Here is a 21,927-nt window from a genome sequence, read left to right on the forward strand (position 1 = left end):
AAGCTGAAAGATTGTGCTATTATGAAATATATATTTGGTCTTCAACCCCATTTCCTGACATACAACTCCTAAAATCCTTAGAAACACTAAAGTGATGTCTTTTTGTTTATTAATGAGTTGACTGATGTCTGGCAGCCCCTGGGTAGCTTCAGGATGGGGGTTGGTGACCAGAAAGAACAAGGGAGGATTAGAGAGTTTGGACTTTCAGCCCACCTCCAACTTCCTGGGACGGGAGAGGGGCTGAAGGTTAAGCTGATCACCAATGGCCAATGGTTTAATCAGTGATGCCTATGTAACGGAGCCTCTGTAAAGACCCAAAGGGACAGGGCTTGGAGAGCTTCTGGATAGCTGAACATGTAGAGGTTCCTGAAGGGCGGCGCACCCAGTGGGGGTGCACGGAAGCTCCATGCTCCTTCCCCCATGTGGGTCACACATGTAATCCTGGCACTTTGGGAGGCTGAGCCCTTATGCATCTTTTCATCTGTATTTTTTGTTATAAATCAGTAAACACAAGTGTTTCTCTGAATTTCAGGAGCTGCTCTAGCAAATTAATCCAATGCAAACGAGGAAGCCATGGGAATCCCAACCTGGAGATAGTTGGTCAGAAGTTCTGGAGGCCCAGACTTGCAACTGGCATTTAAAGTGGGGGCAGTCTGGTAGACTCAGCCCTCAACCTGTGGGATCTCCTGACAAATAGTGTAAAAATTGAATTGGAGTTATACTCAGCTGCTGTCCACTGCAGAACTGACTGCTTGCTTGCTGTGTGGAGACCCTTTCCCCACCCACCCCCCCCGTCACATTTGGTCAGTCTTCTGTGTTGAGTGTTGTGGTGTGAAAGCACAGGAAACACATAGTTTGAGTTTCTCCCCACTCACAATGATCAAGATAAGCCAGAAATTCCTCCACAAAGCCATATAAAAAGATGCATGCAGAAATGAAAGAAAAGTTAAATGATATGAAAAATAGATCCAGATGTTCTAAACTCATCTAGTAGGATGAGGAGTTAGAGAGGAGGGGAGAATTGAGAACATGTAAGAAATAAAATACAGATCTACTAAATAAGATTTGCTGATTGTGCACTGCACAATTTCAGGGGATGCCATTTGAATAATAAGATTTGCCAATGTGTAGTGTACAACCTACTATTGTGTAGTATGCAACCACAGTCATGAGAAAAGGAGGATATTTCACAGGATCTAAATGCATACATACATCCGTCGACTGCAAGGTCCTATTAAATTCTGAGCATACAGGATGAGAAGGACTCTCACCTAGATTCACAGTGACAAAATTTGAGAACAAAGAGAAATTTCTAAACATATTCAGGGAAAATGCTTATGAAGAAATGGAAGTTAAATTTACATCCAACTTCTCATTTGGGCTCCACTGGATATAAGAAGACACGAAGCATTATTTTTTAAAATCGAGGGAAAACAATTTTGAATTCAATTAAACTATTACTTAAGTGTGGGTGACTTTTCAGAATTCTATTCCAGCAATAATTTTAAAAATCATAAGGGAAGATGTGAGATAACAGAAGCAACGGTGGTAATGTATTTGGTAAAAGATATTGCTAAACAAAGTGAATTTAGGTTCTAGAAAGTTAAAAAGAAAACCTGGAATTCCAATTCCAGGTGATATAGGAGGGAGGTAGGGAGAGCAAGAGTGAAGAGAAGTAAAACAGGCTAAGTAAGATTTATGTTATAAATAAATAGGATACAGATACTATTACTGTAGAAGTTAGAAAAATATGGGCTTACGTGGTGGGTCACACGTAATCCTGGCACTTTGGGAGGCTGAGGCAGGAGGATCATTTGAAGCCAAGAGTTCGAGATCAGCCTGGGCAACAAAACAAGACCCCTGTCTCTATAAAAAGTAAAAATATTAGCCAGGCATGGTTACATGCACCTGTAGTCCCAGCTACTTAGGAGGCTGAAGGAGGAGGATTGCTTGAGCCTAGGTGGTCGAGGCTGCAGTTAGCTATGATTGCACCTTTGCACTCTGGCCTGGGTGACAGAGCAAGTTCCTGTCTCAAAAAAAAAAAAAAAAAAAAAAAGGTTTAAAAATACATTTATATACGGTACTAGAAGGGTATCTCATATTCATAAAGGTAGTGCTCCATTAAGGAATGACCATGAATTATTTGCATTTAACAAGGATACACACACATATGTGCATGTAAGTCAACAATCACAGTGATAAGTTTAATACACCTTTCTTAGGAATTGACAGATCCAGTTGATTGAAACTTATTGAGGATATGGAGAATTTGAAGAACATGGTTAATAAGATTAATCATAACTATAATTATGCCTATGCCATCTTATATTCAAAATAGGAAAGTTACCTTATTTTCAGATTCACATGGACTATTGACAAAAATTGACCATAAGTGAGATGGCAAATTAAGTCTCAAGTGTTGAAAAGCTGAAACCATATAGGACCAGGGCATAGTTAACTGATTATAAAACAATAAAATAATCAAACGTGCCCTCCTTAAGATGTACTCTTAGGAAAAAGCACATGGGTTAAAAGGGATATCAGAATAAAAATTACACACTCTTTAGAAATAACAAGAGCACTATAATTCAACCATACCCTGAGACTTCACAAGCTTTGGTCCCAGTAAGCTAGAATTCAAATCTTAGCCCTATATTTAAATAACTCATTGAATTGCTATTTCTTATCCCAATTATCTGTCATTCCACTGTGGAATATATTTCATGGCAAATAATATTAAAACCTATGTGAAGCAGTCAGGAGAAAATTCGTAGCTTTAAAATGCATTTAAGAGAAAATAATTGGTGGGCAGATCGCCTTGGACTCCCAATTATTGCCTCAGGAGTTGGAGACCAGCCTGGACAACATGGCAGGACCCTGTGTCTCCAATAGATACAAAAATTAGCTGGATGTGCTGGTGCATGGCTATAGTCCCAGCTACTAGGGAGGCTGAGACAGGAGGATCGTTGAGCCTGGGAGGCGGAGGTTACAGTGAGTTGAGATCATGCCACTGCACTCCAGCCTGAGCAACAGAGAGAGCATTAAGTTTTTAACTCAAACACTAATAAAGGAACACAACAAAAACCTGTGTAAAGTAGAAGGAACAAACTAAGATGAAAGCATAGTCAATGAAACAGATCATACCTTCCTATTCCACCAAAATGGAATTTATAAAACCAAAGGCTGTTCTCTGAAAATAAAATTAGAGTTAATCCTTCCATAAGCTTACTATTGAAAAAGCACATAAGTAATATTAGATATAGAAGATACTAAAGTGATGTGTATTTTTGATATAAATATATTTGCAATTGTAGACAAAATGGTGACTTTTCCATACACATTACCAAAGTTGAGCTAAGAAAAGTAAAATACCTGAATAAAGAATAACTATAAGATAAACAGAAAAAAAAATCAGATATACATATCCTTAAAAATAGTACCAAGGCTGGGTGTGGCACCTCAACACCTGTAATCCCAGCACTTTGGGAGAGCGAGGTGGGTGGATCACTTGAGGACAGGAGTTTGAGACCAGCCTAGCCAACATGGTGAAACCTTGTCTCTACTAAAAATACAAAAATTAGTCAGGTGTGGTGGCGTGTGCCTATAATCCTGGCTACTTGGCAGTCTGAGGCAGGAGAATCACTTGAACCCAGGAGGCAGAGATTGCAGTGAGCTGAGATTGCGCCACTGTACTCCAGCCTGGGTGACACAACAAGACTCTGTCTCAAAAAACAAACAAAAGCAAGCCCAGGCAGCATTACCAAACACTGAGGAGAGAACATTCATATCATACAAATTGATCAAAATAATAGAATAGTATTAAAAGCCACCTACTGAGTGTGAGACAATGACAACAGATATTATGAAGGCTAAATGAAATAACCCATGAAAGGTAAATAAGCGTTCGGTAAATTAAAATAATAAAGTTGACTATTATGTGCCATGATATAGATTTCATAGTAGAATGAAAGGATAAAATAATTGGGATAAGAAATTGCAATTCAAGGAGCTATAGAAGTGCAGGACCAAGATTTCAATTCAGTCATGTCCCGAAATTTTACAATCTTTCGTCACAATAAACTAGAATTCAAGGTAGAAAATGATTATTTTCTAAAATAAAGATGGTACTTATAAACCTACGTAAATGCCCATTTCTCCTCTTTGAGGTCTTTTTCTGACCTTCCAGAAGTGGGCCTTGAAGTCACAGCCAGGCTCCAGAGGACCGCTGTTTCACTGGATAGCATGCCATTTCTTCTTCAAAATTAAATTATCTTCTCAGAGAATACCACATTTGGGGAATTTAGTTTACTTCTCGAGAATCCCTAACCCAATTATTTCCAGTCTTCCTTAGAGATTTTCTTTCTCCATTAACTCCCATTTTATGTCTGGGAATCTTTTACTTTCACATATGCTCCCTCTCCGCAATTTATTCTTTTTTTATCTTCTCTAAGTGTTAAGGAGTAGTATGTACCTAGTGCGATAGGGAGATGAAGGGGAAAGGCAGAAAAATGAGCTTCTTACCCTTTGGAAGTTTTGACCCCACATTGAGAAACAAAACCAGAAGTGGAGAATAGAGGGAGAAGGACAGCAAACAATTTTATTGGTTCCCATTTTCCTGCCAATGTGCATTAACAAAGAAGTCTAAACCTAAAAGACCTTATGCAAGACCAGATTTTCACATTACTAGCTTTGTGTGTGTGTGACATCCTGCTTTCCATTGCCAAGCTTAAGATATATGTGTCTTAAGGTCTTTCAGTTTTTATATTTGGTCTTTCAGTTTTTAGATTTGCATCTAAAAAGCTGAGCATTGAACAAAGACAGAGTGGGGTTTTTAGAAGCGGCCTTACAGAAGCAAAACAAAAGCAGTTAATCATACAGTGACAGGTTATGTAATCTATAGCATAACATAACTTGGGACCTTGCATAGCTGGTGACCCTGTAGTTGCATTGAAAGAAAAACAAAAACTGGCTAAATACAGACATTTGTAAATAATAATGTTTAAGAAGCCTGGGGAAAGAGTAACAGTAAAAGAATCTGTCTTTCTCTTTTTTTTCCTTCAACCTTGCTCTGGAAGGAAGAGGTGTCTGGAGCCTATTCCTTTGGCCTTGGCTATTCGGACAGCGTTATCTTATAATTGTCCTTGAAGTGAGCTTGCTAGGCAGAGGAAAACTTGTTCTCTTCTTTTAACCCTTGACTTGCCACATTCTGGGCCTTAGCTTTTACTTTTCTTGGAGTGAATAAATGCAGTACTTACTTATTTTTTTAAAAAAATTTCTACCTCAGCTATGAGACTGGTAATAATCAATTTTTATTATTATTATTATTATTTGAGACAGGATTTCCCTCTGCCACCCAGGCTGAAGTGCAGTGGTGCGATCTTGGCTTACTGCAGCCTCCACCTCCTGGGCTCAATTGATCCTCCTACCTCAGTCTCCCGAGTCGCTGGGACTACAGGCGTGTGCCACTGGCTAATTTTTGCATTTTTTGTAGAGATGGGGTTTGCCATGTTGCCCAGGCTGGTCTCCAACACCTGACTCAAGCGTCTGCCTGCCTCCGCCTCCCAAAGTGCTAGGATTACACGCATGTGGCCAATAATTACTTCTGAAGATTCTAACAATACCATTTACAATGACACAAAAATGAAGGACCTAAGAATACATCTAACACATCTAGAGAGAATATTATAATATTGTTGTGAGACAGTAACAGTGACATAAATAAATAAATGGAGAGTTCATGGATTGGAAAGTCAATGTTGGAATGATATCAATCCTCCCTAACCCTCTCCCTCCCGCCCCCAAAAGATCTACAGATTTAGTGCAGTCCCACTCCAAATCCAATCGTTTTCTCAGGAGAATTTGACATAGTTGATCTCTCTTTCTTGAGGCATTTTCTTCTCTGTTTTTCCTCCTACCTCACTGGCTACTCCTTATCAGTATCCTCTGCTGTCACCTCTTCTACGCAACCTCTAAAATGTGGCATGTTTCACGGTTCAGGCTTAGACCTTTTTCTATCTGTACTTCCCCCTCACATTGTCCTTTCTAGTCCTCTGACTCTAAATACCACATCTATATGATGATTGGCAAATTTGTATCTCTAGTCCAGGATTCTTCATATATCCCTTGCTTTTTCAATAGTTACACTTAAATGTCAAATAGGAATCTTAACATGTCCAATATGAAACTTTTGCTTCTTGCTACCCTGTTCCCCTCCTCCAACTTGCTTTCTCAATTCTGTCAATGGACTATTTATTGCTTTGGCCCCAAATCTAGGTGTTTTCCCTCCCATTCTTCTCTTTCTCACATTCCCTACATCTAATCAATAAGAAACTTTGTTGACTCTTCCTACAAAACATCTTCCAAATGTGACCACTCTCAATAGCTCCACTGTTACCATGTTAGTCCAGGCTGCCACTGCCTCTCACCTAGATTCCTAACTGGTCTCCTTGCTTCTGTTGTCTTCTCTACAGCTTGGGGGATCTGTCTCAACTAAGCCTGGTGGCAGTGAGGACCGTCAGCCCCCTCCCAGCCAGCTGTCAGCTATGCCTCCATTCTGTCTGGTTCTCAGGGCTGGAATCGCTGGGCAGGTCTAGCTAATCCTTGGCCCTCCTAGGAAAAGATTCCTAAATCCTGAAGGCATTTAGCTAGGAAAGATCCAGAATGGACCAAGCTATTCCTGTTTTACCCCAAACCGGGTTGGTCTGCTTTGGGGATTACTTCTCAGGTTAGGACCCTCTGAGTGTTCTGAAACGGCCCGGACTCTTACAGAAGCTCTTGTGGTCCTACAATGAATTTAGGGGTCTCCATACCGAGCCTGGAAGGTGAGGAACGACCGCTAACGACCCACAACGACCCACCCTCCCAACCTAATGCCGGTTCTACTCCGCCTGTCCACTCTGGGGAGCTGTGCTTTGACTTGGAAGCCCTCGGATTGAAGGATGGGCCCAAGACCCTCACAGGTGAAGCCTCGGTAGGTCCCAGGGAGAAGAAAGACATTCTTCCACCCTGCGATCCCCCAAAAGTCCGACCCACCCTCCTCCCCACCAGATGCATCAGATCCCTCCAGGGCCTCATTGTCAGTCCTGTAATCTTTTCATCCGTGATAGGATGGGCCGTGGACCCTTGTGGGTGAAGCTCGGCGGTTTCCGAGTCCATGTGGGTTGGCCCCTGCGGAGCCTGGAGCCTTCTTGCCTGCGGGCTTGCTGATCCCGCGGAGCCAGCCAGCTCCCTTCCTGCTTCTGACGGCGAGGGAACCAGCTGGGAGGTCCTCCGAGCTGGACGGGGAGGCGGGCGGCCGTTCGCACTCCTCACCCGCTCTCTCCCTACCGCCGCCGCCTCTGGCCGCTCTAGCGCCAGTCCAAGAAGCTGGGACGGCTGCTGGGAACCCAGCGCCGTCCTCCCGCTTGCTGTGATCTATCAGTCCTACTCTTCGCGGAGGCTCGGCCTGGCGCACCTCAGGCCCGCAGCAGAACCAAGGCTTGGCGGCAGCTGCAACCTCCACAGACGGCAGCTGCAACCTCCATAGACGGCCGCCAGGTGGCGCCGTACCGGGGCCCGAGAGCAGGCAGGGCCCGGGGCGGGGTGGGAGCGACTCAAAGCTACGCGCCTGGGGAGGCCGCGGGCCCTCGCGGACTACGGAACATGCATCCTGCCGCCGGATTTTCACATCTGCCGGCCCAGAAGAAACAATGACGTTGGGATTTTGGGGGACTGCCCCTTGACTCGGGCGAATCAGACACGAACGGCCGACCCCTTGCTCTCTTCCATCCGCCTGCCGCTGCTCCCACCCACCGACTCCTAGAGCTCATTTGTCGCTTCTGCAGCCTCCAGGAATGCAAATAATTTCTCACTGGGTTTTGGTGAGGGCGGAGCTGCGGAGAAGCGCTAGCCCAACAGCTTTCGCCGCAGCTGGGTTCCCGGGCGCCGGCGGCTGGGGCCCTCAGATGGGGGCGGAGGCTGCAATATGCACAGGCGGCCACAGTGTGGCGCAAGCGCCCTGCCGTGGGACACGCTCGGCGCGCGACGCTCCAACCCATCATTTACGGGTCAAATAATCTAGAATCAAGTTGCTACGTGTGTCATACTCTTCCTGTTTTTTCCCTAAACTTTCAGTAGAGTCATTTACATAGTTCAGTTTTTATCTCAGCTATGTTACAGAGTGGCAGGAAAATATTTTGTCTCCAAATTACAGCCCAAGTGTGAGCAGCGTATCCTGAAGCTAGTTAGTAATCAACCAGAAAATCAGGAAGGTAAAGCAAACCTCTGGAGGCAAGGTCTGGACTCTGTGATATCGCCGCTTCTACCTACTTGAAGTTTCTCCTTGCAGTGCCGCACTTGGAGATTTGGACTTAATTGTTAAACAAAAAGAACAGTTACATTCTGCCTTCCTACAGGACAAGGGCCTAGGACTGGCAGCATTTCTGTTGTCTCTAGAAATACAGGGGTTATGAGAAAGCCTCAAAAGAGAGGGCAAGAATAATATATCCATCTGTCATCATGAGTTACCCCCTTGTATGCCTAGAACATACATGGGGACATTCTCTTTTAGTAAAGTCAAAGAGAAAAGCCATGAACTAAGTGTCCTGAACACAGAGGCGTCAGCCCTCTCAGTCTCACAGTCCCTTAGGAGTCATTTGTAAGTTCTATCTCCTTCCTTATCGTCTATACTATTCCCTCTTGTCTCCCTGAAATCTGCCCACTCCTGGCTGTGTGTGTGTCTCTTTGTCTCCCTCTCTCTCATTTTGTCTCTTTCTCTATCTTAATCTTCTGTACATATGCACCCACTCACCTTGTTACCTTGTTCTGAGAAATGAAGTACTATTTTTCAAACTATGTAATAGGATTATTATCAGGCTAGGCTTGATTTGTAAGTTTTTCAAGATTTCTTTAGAGTAGGCCTCATTTAAAGTCATCTTTGATGACCAAATTTCCAAATGTATCCCAGTTGAAGTCAGTTCATTTATTTGCTTTATTTAAGAGTTATATGCCATGAGACACATAGTTCTGGTGTTGTTGAACTTTTGGATGTTTGTGTGCAGTGCTCACAGGGAGGAAGTGGGCAGGGGACGGTCCAGATCGATGGCCACCCACTGAGCTGCTGCTACTTGGCCTCCTCAGGCTCCTTCCGGTGCACCCCTTCCTGCAGCTGTTCTTTATTCTTGTTCCTGACTCTTCAGCTCTTCTTCTAAATGTCTGTCTTCTTGAAGGCTGGAAGTTACCTTCTTCTCATGAGCAGAATCCAAAGAGATTTCTAAATTCCACTTTTTCTTTCTTTTCAGTTCTTTACGTGTTGTCACCCAGAGAACAGTGTTCACTAAAAACATTATTCCCACTACCAGATAGAAAAGGACATGAAGCCAGACAGGAGTTGGTAACTGGAGGCCTGAAACAGAAAAAGACAAAGAGAAGAGATACTATTTAGAGACCAGAGGGGTCTGGCTGAATTATGTTTGGAGGGGAAGGTTGACTGAGACCTGATGTGCCTGTCCTCAAGGAGGCACTGATCATTTTAGGGAGCAGGAAGGAACTGGCAGTAGCTCTAACTGGCTATATGGTGTATAGATGGGGACAGGCTCCTTGGAAGAGCTTAATCGCTGGGCCCTGTCAGTGGATTTACTCCCTAGTTCCAGAAACAACTGGTATCTCTATGCCATTTAATACTTGAAATGAATTTGGGTTGAAGATTAACTTTTTTCACCCCCAAGAAGCCTTTGTTCTGGAGCTCACAATCCCTCTGCCTCAGTTACATAGAGACACTTGGGGAGGTGGTGATTTGCAGTTTACAAAATCAGTGTCTGATAAATCCACCTTGTGAGCTCCTTGAAGCAAAAACTATGCTCAAACATTTTTATATCTCCAGACCTACGAAAATAGATAGGAGGAACTTGATAAATTGTTGGTGAGATTGTTGGTGAGGGGGAGGGAGACAGGGAAGCAGGAAGAGAGAGTGAGAAGGGGGGTTATGGGGTGGCGGAAAGAGTGGGAGGGAGGGGAAAATAAAATAAAGAAGGAGAAGAAAAGAAGGACAGAGGAGAAAATGAAGGAAAGAAATGGAGGACGGAAAGGCAAAGGAAAAAGAAAAAGAAAGGAAAGGAAATTTAATAAACTTTGCGAGGAGAAGAGTGATGTTCTGAATCAAGGAAGGAAAGGTCTGCTTGTGGGCTTTTCCTGAAGAGACTTACCCCTCCTCTTTGGGCCATGAAACCCTTGAACAAACCTCAGTCCCATGGGAGATAAGGGAGTCCCTTCTCCTGCGCTGGTGGCCTCTCATCATTCTCACTCACCAAGCACTTGAAGCTCCAACTCAGGGCTGCGCTTAAGGACATTTCCATCTTCTGTGGTGGCCTCGCACCAGTAAAACCCAGAGTCTTCTCTTCTAGCAGTTAGTATTTGGTATTCAGAGGACGTGTTCCTGCCTCGCAGGGTCTTGCTGCCCATGTAGAAGGAGAAGTAAAGCTGCAAACCAGGCCTCTGCAGAAGCAACTTTGTTTCACAGCTCAGGGTGACCAGATTCCCCTCCAGGAGCGGGGATGTCACGGATGCATTCAGCACTGGAGCTGGAAATAGCTCTAAGGAGAAAGTTGATGGGGGACAGGGTTACCTGTTTAGCATCCAGGTCCTTTTCACAAAAGACACATGCTTTACCCCCTTGGGAAACCTGGCCCTAGAAAATGCATCCATAAGGCATTAACCCTTCTTACTTCCAGCAGAAAGCCATTCTTGGGGTGTCCTAATAAACATAATTAGGGTTGCCAGCTTGCTCAGTCCTACCGAGGATACCTCTACACCAGTGGTCCCCAACCTTTTTGGCACTAGGGCTGGGTTTTGTGCAAGGCAATTTTTCCACAGCTGGGGGGTGGGGTGGGGATGGTTTTGGAAGGAAACTATTCCACCTCAGATCATCAGGCATGCGCAGTTCACAATAGGGTTCATGTTTCTATGAGAATCTAATACCACCACTGATTGGACAGGAGGAGGAGCTCAGGCTGTACTGCTGGCTCATGAGGAAGCTCATCTCCTGCTGGGCAGCCCAGTTCCTAATAGGCCACGGACCAGTAAGGGTTGAGAACCCCTGCTCTACATGGTCCATCCTTCCCTGAATGGCTATGTCATCTGGTAGATAACCGTGCCCTTCTGGCAGTGGTCAACTAGGAGTGGACCCTGACTCACACATTTGCCATTTCAGTGACTCATTACTTGTATTCCTGACTTAGAAGGATAATCTGGAACAATAATTTCTTTCCCACAGGAGTGAACTTCTTTTTTTTCAGACAGAGAAAATTGCTAGTGATTGTATTAGGAGGAAAGGCTGTGAAAGGGTCAGAGCAAGGCCATATGCAAACTGCTTAGCTTGCAGATGCTCAGGAAGAAGTGGTGCCACCGAGGCTGCTTTGTCCCTGAGAGGTAGATGGACAGTATAACCTGTTCCTCATGTTTTCCAGGTTTCTCTTTCTATGGAGCTTTCATGAGATTCCATGGCATTATTTTCTAACTCTCCTAGCTACCTAGAGTGAGTCTCTATTCCTTACAACTAAAATAAGATGGATGAAATGGACCACCATTATGCCCTGACACTGACATTAGCTCCTGTGATTATTGATGGGGGCTGCGGTACACCGGAAAGAGTAATGGACTGGTACCCAGAGACCTCAGTTCTGGTTCCAGCTACTGGTCATGGTGTGGCCTTTAGTAAGGCAGTTGACTTCTCTGGAGCCCCGTTTCTTCGCTTGTAGATTAAAGTGAGGAGTTTAGATTATTTATGATGGTCCCTCAGGGGGAGGGACTATCAGTTCTATGACTGTTCCTATACGATACCTTTCACAGTGACAGATACTCCTGCTGATGTGTAGCGATGCTTTCCCATGCCTGAGCAGTGGTAGGCGCCGTTGTGACTTATGTTGGTTTTCAGAATGGTGAGTTGAGAATTCCGGTAGAAAAACTTAAAGGCTTTGCCATTTTGATAGTAAAGCACATTGTACACCAGCTTATCCTTCCATGCATGACACCTCAAGGCCAGAGGTTCTCCTTCTGTGAAGACTCTGCTGGATACCTGCAGTAGTAGCCAGTCTGAAAAAAGTGAACCCAAAATGTATGTATACAGTGGAGGAGGTACAAGGAGGCCCAAGCTTGGCCCTGTGGGCTTTCTGTTTCTTCTCCTTGCAACATCCAGCCTCAGAGCTCTGCTAAGTCTCAGGCCTATATCCAGTTCCTCAAATATCTTTAGCTTCGGTGGAAAGAAAAGCAATCTTTACTGGCAACTGTGCACACGGCCCTTTCTTATCTTCCCTTTCCAGATCTCAGAAGTTGATTGAAACAAAAACAGTTCATACAGCATGGTAGACAGAATTCTAAAATGATCCCAATGACCCACTCCCTTGTATAATCCCCTTGAGAATATGACAAGGGTGATGAAATGTCACTCTTGGGATTGCTACATTATGTAAGACTCTATCTTAGCAGTCTGGATGGAGAAGGTCTCCTGCTGAACTTGAAGAAGTAAGCTGCCATGCCAGGAGAGGACCTATGAGAGCACCACAAGTCAAGGGCCTCTAGGAGCTGAGAGTGGCCCCCTACTGACGTGCAGCAAGAAAGTAGGAACCTCAGTCCTAGAACCACAAAGAACTGAATTCTGCCAGTGACCTTGTGAGCGTAGAAGAGCTGAAAAAAGAAACACAGCAAAGTCAACACCCTGACTGCAGCCTTGGAAGACCCTCAGCAGAGCACTCAGCTAAGCTGTGATGGGAGTCCTGACCCATGGAAACAGGAAGATCATAAATGTATGTTGTTGCAAGCTGCTAAACTTGTTACACAGCAATATAAAACAAATACACTCCAACTCTTGACAAATTTGTTAACAGGACCACACATCCTAAGACAAACACACAGAAGGGCAAACATCCAGATATAAACATCCCACTACATTGATATGAATACTCACATATGTAAGATCAATGATACCACCAGCAAAACAAGCTCCAAGTCAATGAGTTCTTCCTTTTGACGTACACCTCTACACATAACCAAAAATGTTTCAACTACTTTTCTTTTCTCCAGAGGCAGTTGGTTTGGCTAAATAAAAATGGGGCTCTTAGGAGACCAAGAAGGAGAAGAGACAATAGTGCTTTTCCCCCCTCCAGAACTTATCTAAGACTGGAAGGCAAGTGTTTCTATGCCGTACGTAGCATGAATTTTACAGTCATGGATACGGATATAATGCTTCCGAATATAATTAATTATCTTCCCTCCCTTATTCCCACCCACAGCCAGGAGGCGCTGAAAGACTGCACTGCCCAAACACTGCCATCTTTGCTTCATATGTCCAAAAGAGTAGGAAATGGTATCACATCTCCATCAGAAACTGTCAAACACTAGTCATGGTAGAAAATATTTGAATGACACAATTAATAGGCTTGATCTTGTGGGATGCTCTCCTTTAGAAAGAAAATTCATATGCTTTCCAAACACACATGCAATGTTAGAAAAATTAAGTGTGAATTAGGCCACAAAGCAATTTTCAACAAATACTAATGAACTGATACCATATTTAACACAAATTCTAACCAAAGTGCCATAACATGAGAAATCAATAACAAAAAAAAGTAACAAAAAATAACAAAAAACCACCCTCCAAAAAACATCTAAATAACTCATGAATAAAATAATGTATAATGGAAATTTATAAATTTTTAACCTTAAATGGTAGTGGGAGTATTATATATCAAAATTCACGAGATGCAGCTTTTAGCAGACATTACTAATTTCCTACTCAGCAATCATTCCCCCATCTTCATGACTTTGGAGTCAGCCATATGATTAGGACCCGGGTCCACCAACCAGCTTCATTTTCTTGGTCTTAGCATATACTGATTAAATTGAAATGACTCAGAGTCAGTGAGCTGCAATTGAATTCCCCGTGGCTGACTGTGGCAAAACATTTTAAAATAGGGCATAGACAGCACCAACCAAAATTTTTGGTGTATTGTACTGTAGTAAAATTAACAAGTCTTGTTCATTGAAAACAAACAAAACTATAATATGATAGCGAAAAGAAAAGCCACAGAGTGGGAGAAGATATTTAAAACACTTGAAAAAGGACTTATATCCAGAATATATAAATAACTCCTATAAGTCAGTAAAAGACAGACAATAGAAAAATTGTCAAAAAGACCTTACAAAAAAGGATACCCAAATAGGTAATAAACATGTGAAAAATGGTCAATATCATAGTCATTAAGGAAATGCTTAATTTGCATTTGTGTATCCAAGAGTGGGAAATTGTAACATACCTCCATCAGAAACTGTCAAACACTAGTAATGGTAGAAAATATTTGAATCATGTTTAAAAAATGTCCACAGCATTACTATTTGTAAGAGGTCAAAACCAGAAACAGCCCGAGTCCCTCAGCAGAACGGGAAAATATGAAATATACAGTAATAAGAACAAATGAACTTCAATTTATACCGTATACAGTTCACAATCATAATGTTGAGAAAAATAAACCAGACACAAAAGAGTACATCCTGTCCCATACTGTAGCCCTTTATATGAAGTTCAAAAAGAGGCAAAAAAACTATGGTGCTGGAAGTCAGTGTCAGGGGGTGGACTAGAAATGGGCAAGAAGGAGTTTCTGAGGTGCTGGAAATGTCTAAAATAGATCGGGATGTTGTTTACTTTGCAAAAATTTACTGTGGTGTACATTTATGGCTTGCTGTACATAAGTTACATTTCAATGAAAATTCACATGGAAATGTGATGTAAAAAAGATATGATTTTCAATAAGTCACTGATGTCGGTGTCCTAGAGTCTATTTAGAGGTGAAGAAAATTGCCTCTTCCCAGCCCTAGTCCTTTTGTTGTCACTTGAATCATGAGACACTTCTGCTTGAACTGTCCAAAGTGTCTTGTTGAAACAGCTCTGTCAGAGGTTGCAGTGAACCAAGATCGCACCACTGCATTCCAGCCTGGGCGACAGAGTGAGACTCTGTCTCAAAAAAAAAAAAAAAAAAAAAAAAAAAAAAGGAAACAGCTCTGTCAGCTTCCCTCTCCATCCTAAGAACTTATTTACAGAGACCTAAGGGACACACAAGAAATATCAAGCCTTCCCTCAGACATTCTCAACATTTCCTTGGCTAAAACACATTTCCTCTAACAGCAACCATGTCTGCATAAAGGTAATTTTGCCTCTAGTGTGGATTAACTTTTGCATGATCACTTTCAAAGAAGTTTAAACTCAGTACTTCTGAATAACTAAATAATACATTTGGTTATTTTGTCTTGCATATTGAATGAAGCATTTTTCCCTGAAGATTGCAGTCTCCATCTCTTGATGAATAGAAACTCCTTACAGGTTTCTTTGGGTGGTGGGCTTTTCTGCTTCCATTTATTAAAATATGACAATAAGTCCATGTCCAGATTATCTTACAGATATACTATGAAATGTGCCCCAGGAATGTATGTATAAAGATGATTATTGCAGCAGTGCTTACAAAATCAAAAGAGTGGAAACATCTTAAAAATTTGCTAATAGGCAGAATGGTTAAATTAATTCTGCTACAGCTGTGCAGCAGACATTTTAAAGTAGATTTCTATTAAGTGATAAAAGTAAGATGTAGGACAATACTTAAAAAGTGTTCTTACCAACCACAGCTTTAAAACTATGTATATGCGTGTGTATATATATGTAGTTTATATATCATAATGCTAATATATATGCATAATATGTATATATACACATAATATGTGTGTGTGTATATATATATATGCAGTTTTGTTTCTGTGGAAGGTGACTGCAGACCTAGGGTACTGGGTGGGAGGAAGATATTTCATTGTTCATTATTGCCCATTTGTTTGAATTATTATCATGCACTATGTGCAGGCATACATTTGGAATAATGATACAATCTTAGGGCCTAAGTCTCACTCTAGACATCCTACTTACAGCTGGCCCAGCTGAGGTTCTGTTGGTACATAGTTTAAGGACCCTGCTGTGATGTTTTGAGTATATTGATTTAGTTTCACCTGGTAGGTACATAGTGCTGAGACCTGCATCAGATAAATTGACACACACACATCTGGTGTCCAGAAAGGAGAGAACGCAGAGGAAGACCTTGTGGTTTCTGGCCCTCCTGGTCCAAGTCATAATTACCTCTGTGGATTTCCAGCTGTATGGGGTCACTTCGCCCTGAGGGACCTCTCTGGCAGCTGTATTCACCACTGTCCTTGACACTGGCAGAGGTGATTCTGTAGCTGGGAGTCGAGGTCTGAGTGGCTGTGCCATTGAGAAACCACTGTGTGGAGCTGCTCCCAGGCAGACGGGGCACCTCACACTGTAAGGTTACAGTTTCCTCTTGGAACACGCTGACCCATGGAGGCTGCAAAGTGATCACTGCCTTTGTGGTATCTACTTGGAGGTTACAAGAAGAAAAAGAAAAAGATCAAGTGGAGTAAAGGGGAGGGCTCTGAGTGACTGGTAAGGCTTTTGTGGATAGCACAAGGGAAAAATACATATTTAGATTTACTTGAAAAATAAGCAAGTGGACACCTACAAAAGCCAGCCTTTACGAGTGTCCAATTCCTGCTGCAGAGACCTCTGTTCATGTTATGAAATCCTCGTCTGGGTGTTGGGAATTTGGGGCTGCTGAGGATTAAATTACTGATGTAGGTTTTCCCGTTGGGAGCAATGAAGCAGGGTTTTAGACTTGGGCAAGCCGAGCGGAGCTGTGTTCCTTGTCCTCTGAGCTACAGTCTCTGAAGGTACAGAGCAGGGCTTCCGCAGCTTGTGCGTTGGAAACAGAGGTTCAAACTCCTCTCTTTGAAGCTTTCAGTATTTGCCTGGATCTTTCTGAGGAGAAAAAACCCACTCTGCTTTCTTGCAAAGGGACTGGTTTAGGGGATGTTGGGAAACCCAGCAGACTTCTTCAGCGTTTGTGCAATTCTGGCCCTTTCCTGCTATTGCAGATATATTTAGGCATTTCGTTCAGAGGGAAGAGCTCATTCAGGGAACTTTAGAAAGAAAGCTTACAAAACATGGTTTTTATGAAAATCATGCTCTGAATATGGGAGATTTTACATAATTTATGAATCTTTCTTCTTTCTCTGCTTTCCCTATATGCTCTTCTTCAGGTTAATAGGATCCAACCTTTGGAAGTAGGAAAGTGGCATAGGAGAAGAAGCTGAGTTAGAGGTCACTCACCCACTTGCCCATCAACTGGAACTGCAAGAGATCAGAGAATAAAGATATCAGTTGGTCCAGGGAAAATGATGAGGAAGAGAGAACTGGGGACACAGAATTAATGTAGACTCTGAGAGATCAACTCAGGTCTCTTGAGTTTCTATTTCTGTCTCTCAAAATCCAGTACTAACAGAACTGAACAAGCTACAGGTGGTTATCAGTGAAACTTTACTGTGGTGTTTCCAGGCTTAATGCTACCTCAGGGTCCCCCTTCCCATCCTTTTGATAAAATAAACTCTAATAAACCATGGAAGCACAGATACAAGTTGTCTCCACACTCATGAGTTCTACCCAAAGTTACCACAGGAAGACACAACTCTTGACTCCCCACAGCCACAGCCTGTACCCTTCTAACTACCGCTCTGAGTCCAACTTACCCCAAAGGAGCAGAGCTGTCAAGAACCACATGTTGTCTCCAAGCTGGTGGGAGCAGCGAAATCTGTAACATGCAAGATATTGAAGAGGTTCTGCTGGGGCTCCAGAGCCAAATTAGAAAAGAGGAAGGAAGTTGCCTTTTCTGACTGTTCCTTTTCTGGGAAATACATCTTGAATTCTGAAACATGCTTTCCCCATGCTCATACCTCTTAGCCCATCTCTCCCACTTTGAAGTTCTAATTTTTAGGTTATGAACTCTCAGAATCCAGGGAAAGGCTAAAGTTGTATTGATATTCCATTCTGATTCGTTTTTCCCTCTACCGTTTCTGTTTCTTAGGGTTAGAATATGGCAAAACCTCACTCTTATCATTGGTTCAATGCCTGGCTAATGCCTCCAAACGATCCTTTGGATCCAGAAGTTTCTATATCAGCCTCTATGAGGCCATGGGAAAAGTCACACATCTACAAGAGCTGCCCTCACGCAAACCAGCCTCTGCTCCTCTGGGGACACAGACAGGATCAATCTCCCATTGTGGTTAAAAAAGTAAACACACTCTCTTCCTGAAAGACGTCATAAATTTGGAGTGTTTATTTTGGCTAAATCCAAGGTAATTAAATGTTTAATGTGGATGCCATGGAGACGAAAAATAACCCATGCCCATGGATAGGAATGTCTTCAAGAAAAGAGTTTCAGAGTACCAGTGGTGAGCTCTGTGCCACCAAACTGAGGTGGCTCCTGAGACAGAGTTGTAACCCTACAAAAAGATTTTTAGGTATTGTGGTAAGAGACAAAGAGAGCTAAACAGAAACTAGGATGAATTCAATGAGTGCAGAGAGACTGGCAATCTTACTGGCAGAGAATGAAAAATGACAAATCATGCTGTAGATTGACGTACTGGCCCCAGTTTCTCACCGCTCCCTGAATCTACACTCTCTCCACAGCCTCATGAGGGTACCTCTCTGACTCTTGACTGTGGCTCATGATGCAACTTTCACTGGCCAGCGAAATGTGAATGGAAACGACATGGTGCTCATTTCAAACTTAGCACTTAGGAAGCTTCACACATTATCTCTCATCCTCTTGTTCTCCTGTGACTGCTGACACAAGAACATTTTTTAGCTAGTCGGCCACAGTGCAAAACAGAGCTGTCCTAGACATTGTGGTTTGAGGCTGAACTGCCTCACCTGCCCTGCAACAGTGAGAACGAAACGCTCACCATTATATGCCACTGAGATTTTAAGATTGCTATATGAGCAAGAGCTGACTGACACAAATGAAAAGCAAGGAAGAAAGGCCAGGAAGAACTCAGGGTGTTCTGAAGAGATGAGAGAAGTCTCAGTTTGTCAAAATTTATATTCAAAGCCTATATTTGTAACTATTTTACTATTTTGTCTCCAAAGTTTTCCACTGTATGCGTGTCCCATAATTTATTTCACCAACTTCTCTTCATGAACAGGTAGGTTATTTCTAATTTTTTGCTGTATGACTAGTAAAAAATATTGCTTACTACCATAAGTAGTCTTGTGCCTACCTTTAAACATTTGACTTATTGTTTCCTTAGGACACATTCCTAGAATCAGTAGCACTTACTCAAAGGAAATGCGCATTTTTTCCTTCGGATAAGATGCTGTCAGATTGTCTATGATCATTATCCTCATCACTGCATAAATTTTAGAGTGCTTATTACAAGCCAGAAAAATATGCTTGATACATATTTTCTTATTTAAACCTCACAGTAATCTATGAGTAGATGTTAGTATCTCCATTTTATAAATAATAAATCTAGTGAAAGAGGAGATCGGTAATTTGTCCAAGGTTGTAAAAAGTAGAAGCAGGATTCAAAATCAGACAGTTTGATTTCCCTTACATACTGACTGACGGAGTATAACAGTGCCCACCCCATGCCTTGCGATTTCTGCTTTGTAGTAAAATAGCTACTTCTTTGAAAAATAAGTGAAATCATTTCATTGATTAGGATAACATGAGGGAATTAGGATTGTTATATAAGAGGAATGTAAGATCTATAGCCAGGAAGGATAAAATACTTTCTTTCTAATAAGTATCTGTTGTTTCCAAATGTTGAGGAAATAGCCATTGATGTAGGTTTAAATTCATGTAAGAACAGCTAGAAAAATGGGGCAAACATAGTAACAAACGCAGACAGAGTAGTCTTCTAGCATTTGATAGACAATGAAAATTATGATGCTCTGTTCTCACTTATAAGTGGGAGCTGAACGATGAGAAGACACGGACACATGGTAGGGGAAAAACACACACTGCGGCCAGTCAGGTGGGGTTGGGGGAAGGAGAGTGTCAGGAAGAACAGCTAATAAATGCTGGGCTTAATACCTAGGTGACGGGTTGACCTGTGCAGCAAATCACTATGGCACACGTTTATCTATGTAACAAACCTGCACATCCTGCACATGTACCCCGGAACTTAAAATAAAAATTTGTGGAAAAAAATCGTGATGCTCAGGAGAACCATTAGGAGAATTTACATCTATATATGACATTTGTATTTCCATATATTAATACTTTTTTTTTTTTTTGAGGTGGAATCTTGCTCTGTCGCCCAGGCTGGAGTGCAGTGGCATGATCTTGGCTCACTGCAACCTCCACCCCTCAGGTTCAAGCGATTCTCCTGCCTCAGCCTCCCCAGTAGCTGGGACCACAGGTGCATGCCACCACGCCCAGCTAATTTTTATATTTTCAGTAGAGACGGGGTTTTACTATGTTGGCCAGGATGGTCTCAATCTCTTGACCTTGGGATCCTCCTGCCTCAGCCTCCCAAAGTGCTGGGATTACAGGCATGAGCCACTGTGCCTGGCCACTGATACTTTTATAATGCCATTATACTCATAGACTTCATTCTTTTAAAATCACTTTACAAATACGATTTTCTCAAAGGTGGATGCAAAATCTTATTTGCCAATTTTAAGAAAAATTGCTCTCTTCTCTACTACAGAAAATGATTTATGAACAATTATTTGATATATTTTTTAAAAGATAGGACGGACTGGATGCAGTGGCTCACGCCTGTAATCCCAACATTTTGGGAGGCCAAGGTGTGTGGATTGCTTGAGCCCAGGAATTTGAAACTGACCTAGGTAATATAGTGAGATCCCGTCTCTACTAAAAATAAAAAGCATATGCTGGGCATGGTAGTTCATGCCTGTGGTCCCAGCTACTTGGGAGGCTGAGGCAGGAGGATTGCTTGAGTCTGGGAGGTTAAGGCTGCAGTGCACTGTGATTGTGTCACTGCACTCTAGCCTGAGTGACAGAGCAAGACCGTCGCAAAAGCAAACAAATAAATGCTAAGATAATTTAAATCTCATAAATAATTGACCAATAATTTATTTTATTTTCATCTCTTTATGAGTAAAAAACAGTAATGCTTTATTTCCTGCTCAATTCCTTCTCTGATGATCATGTGTTTTAGAAACTATTCAAGTGTATCTGCTAAATTTTAAGTAAAGAATTGAGTATAAGTAATTGTCTATAGCACAATTTTGCTTAATATGTTTTGTATACTGTTGTAACAGCTCTCAGACAGGTGAAATATATAACTTTTATGTAGTTGCTAATGCTTGAGGTGTTTTTCAAAGATTCACATAAAGTTTACCCGATGTTTTTCTTCAATTGCCGTTCGTTATAAAAAGTCCCCCAGTGGTTCAATTTTAAGTTTCCATTAGGAACTCATTAATTTTTTATTCTTAGTTATTCTTACTACTCAATCTTTTATTTTCAAAAATTCTCATCTATGATTTTATAGGGACGTTTACAGTTAATTTCTGGAGATATTATAATTTATCTTTTATAAGTTGTTTCAATTTGGGATGACCTTGTCCATTTCCTCTTCCCCTGACTTCACCTTTTTGTGTTGTCATGAATATGTCTAACAAGTCCTTTGCCTATTTTCCTATGTGCCCTTGAGATTCTTTCCTAAGCTTTTAAGGGATCAACTCATTATAAATCTCAGTCTGTTTGCTTTTGCATATGCAGTTTTCATCTTTCCCCAGATAGCAAGGGCACTCCATTTTGATTTTGTTCCTTTATCACAGCAGCAAGCGGAGAAGGATGGGAAAAGGGTTAAAACATTTATGTAGCTTGTGTTCCTAAAAATAGCTATCATCCGAAATGGAAAAACTCTTCATGTGCGCTCCTTCCCCAGCTTTTAACTGCCTGATAATGTGAGTCAGGTGCAGACACTGCAGCACTATTCTGAAAGACCCTCATTTAGTACATAAGTGTCACAGACTATAGTGGCTTGTTAGATCATAAAGTATGAAAGCTCAGGATCTTCCCTGTCCCCTAACCC

At 42.1% G+C, this 21,927-nt stretch overlaps 2 protein-coding genes across 17 annotated transcripts in view; one reads left to right on the forward strand and one right to left on the reverse strand.

Moving 5' to 3' along the window:
- H2BC18 (H2B clustered histone 18) overlaps positions 1-19,113 on the forward strand; it is a 31,444-nt gene extending 12,331 nt beyond the window's left edge. For 4 of the 6 annotated variants that reach the window (XR_013398739.1, XR_013398740.1, XM_077948801.1 and 1 more), the window contains one exon: positions 533-945. Coding sequence is in view for 4 of the 6 variants with exons in the window: in XM_028829484.2 (XP_028685317.1) it covers positions 533-641 (109 nt within the window). In the remaining 2 variants the exon portion in view is untranslated. Of the gene's footprint in view, positions 1-532; positions 946-6,486; positions 6,609-17,121 lie in introns of those variants that run through there. The other 2 variants (XM_077948818.1, XM_077948810.1) reach the window with 2 other exon arrangements.
- Positions 8,950-17,688, reverse strand: FCGR1A (Fc gamma receptor Ia). 11 transcript variants are annotated; one of them, XM_077994074.1, is made up of 7 exons: positions 17,608-17,688; positions 17,192-17,212; positions 16,545-16,840; positions 16,145-16,399; positions 11,815-12,066; positions 10,284-10,568; positions 8,950-9,382 (listed from the first exon to the last, which is right to left on the reverse strand). In XM_077994074.1, the coding sequence occupies exons 3-7, from the start codon at positions 16,594-16,596 to the stop codon at positions 9,153-9,155; spliced, it is 1,074 nt and encodes a 357-aa protein (XP_077850200.1). In that variant the 5' UTR covers positions 16,597-16,840; positions 17,192-17,212; positions 17,608-17,688; the 3' UTR covers positions 8,950-9,152.
- Positions 19,114-21,927: the final 2,814 nt, after the last annotated feature.

Source organism: Macaca mulatta, chromosome 1 (genome assembly GCF_049350105.2).
Source record: "Macaca mulatta isolate MMU2019108-1 chromosome 1, T2T-MMU8v2.0, whole genome shotgun sequence".
In the NCBI taxonomy this organism is placed as follows: Eukaryota; Metazoa; Chordata; class Mammalia; order Primates; family Cercopithecidae; genus Macaca; species Macaca mulatta.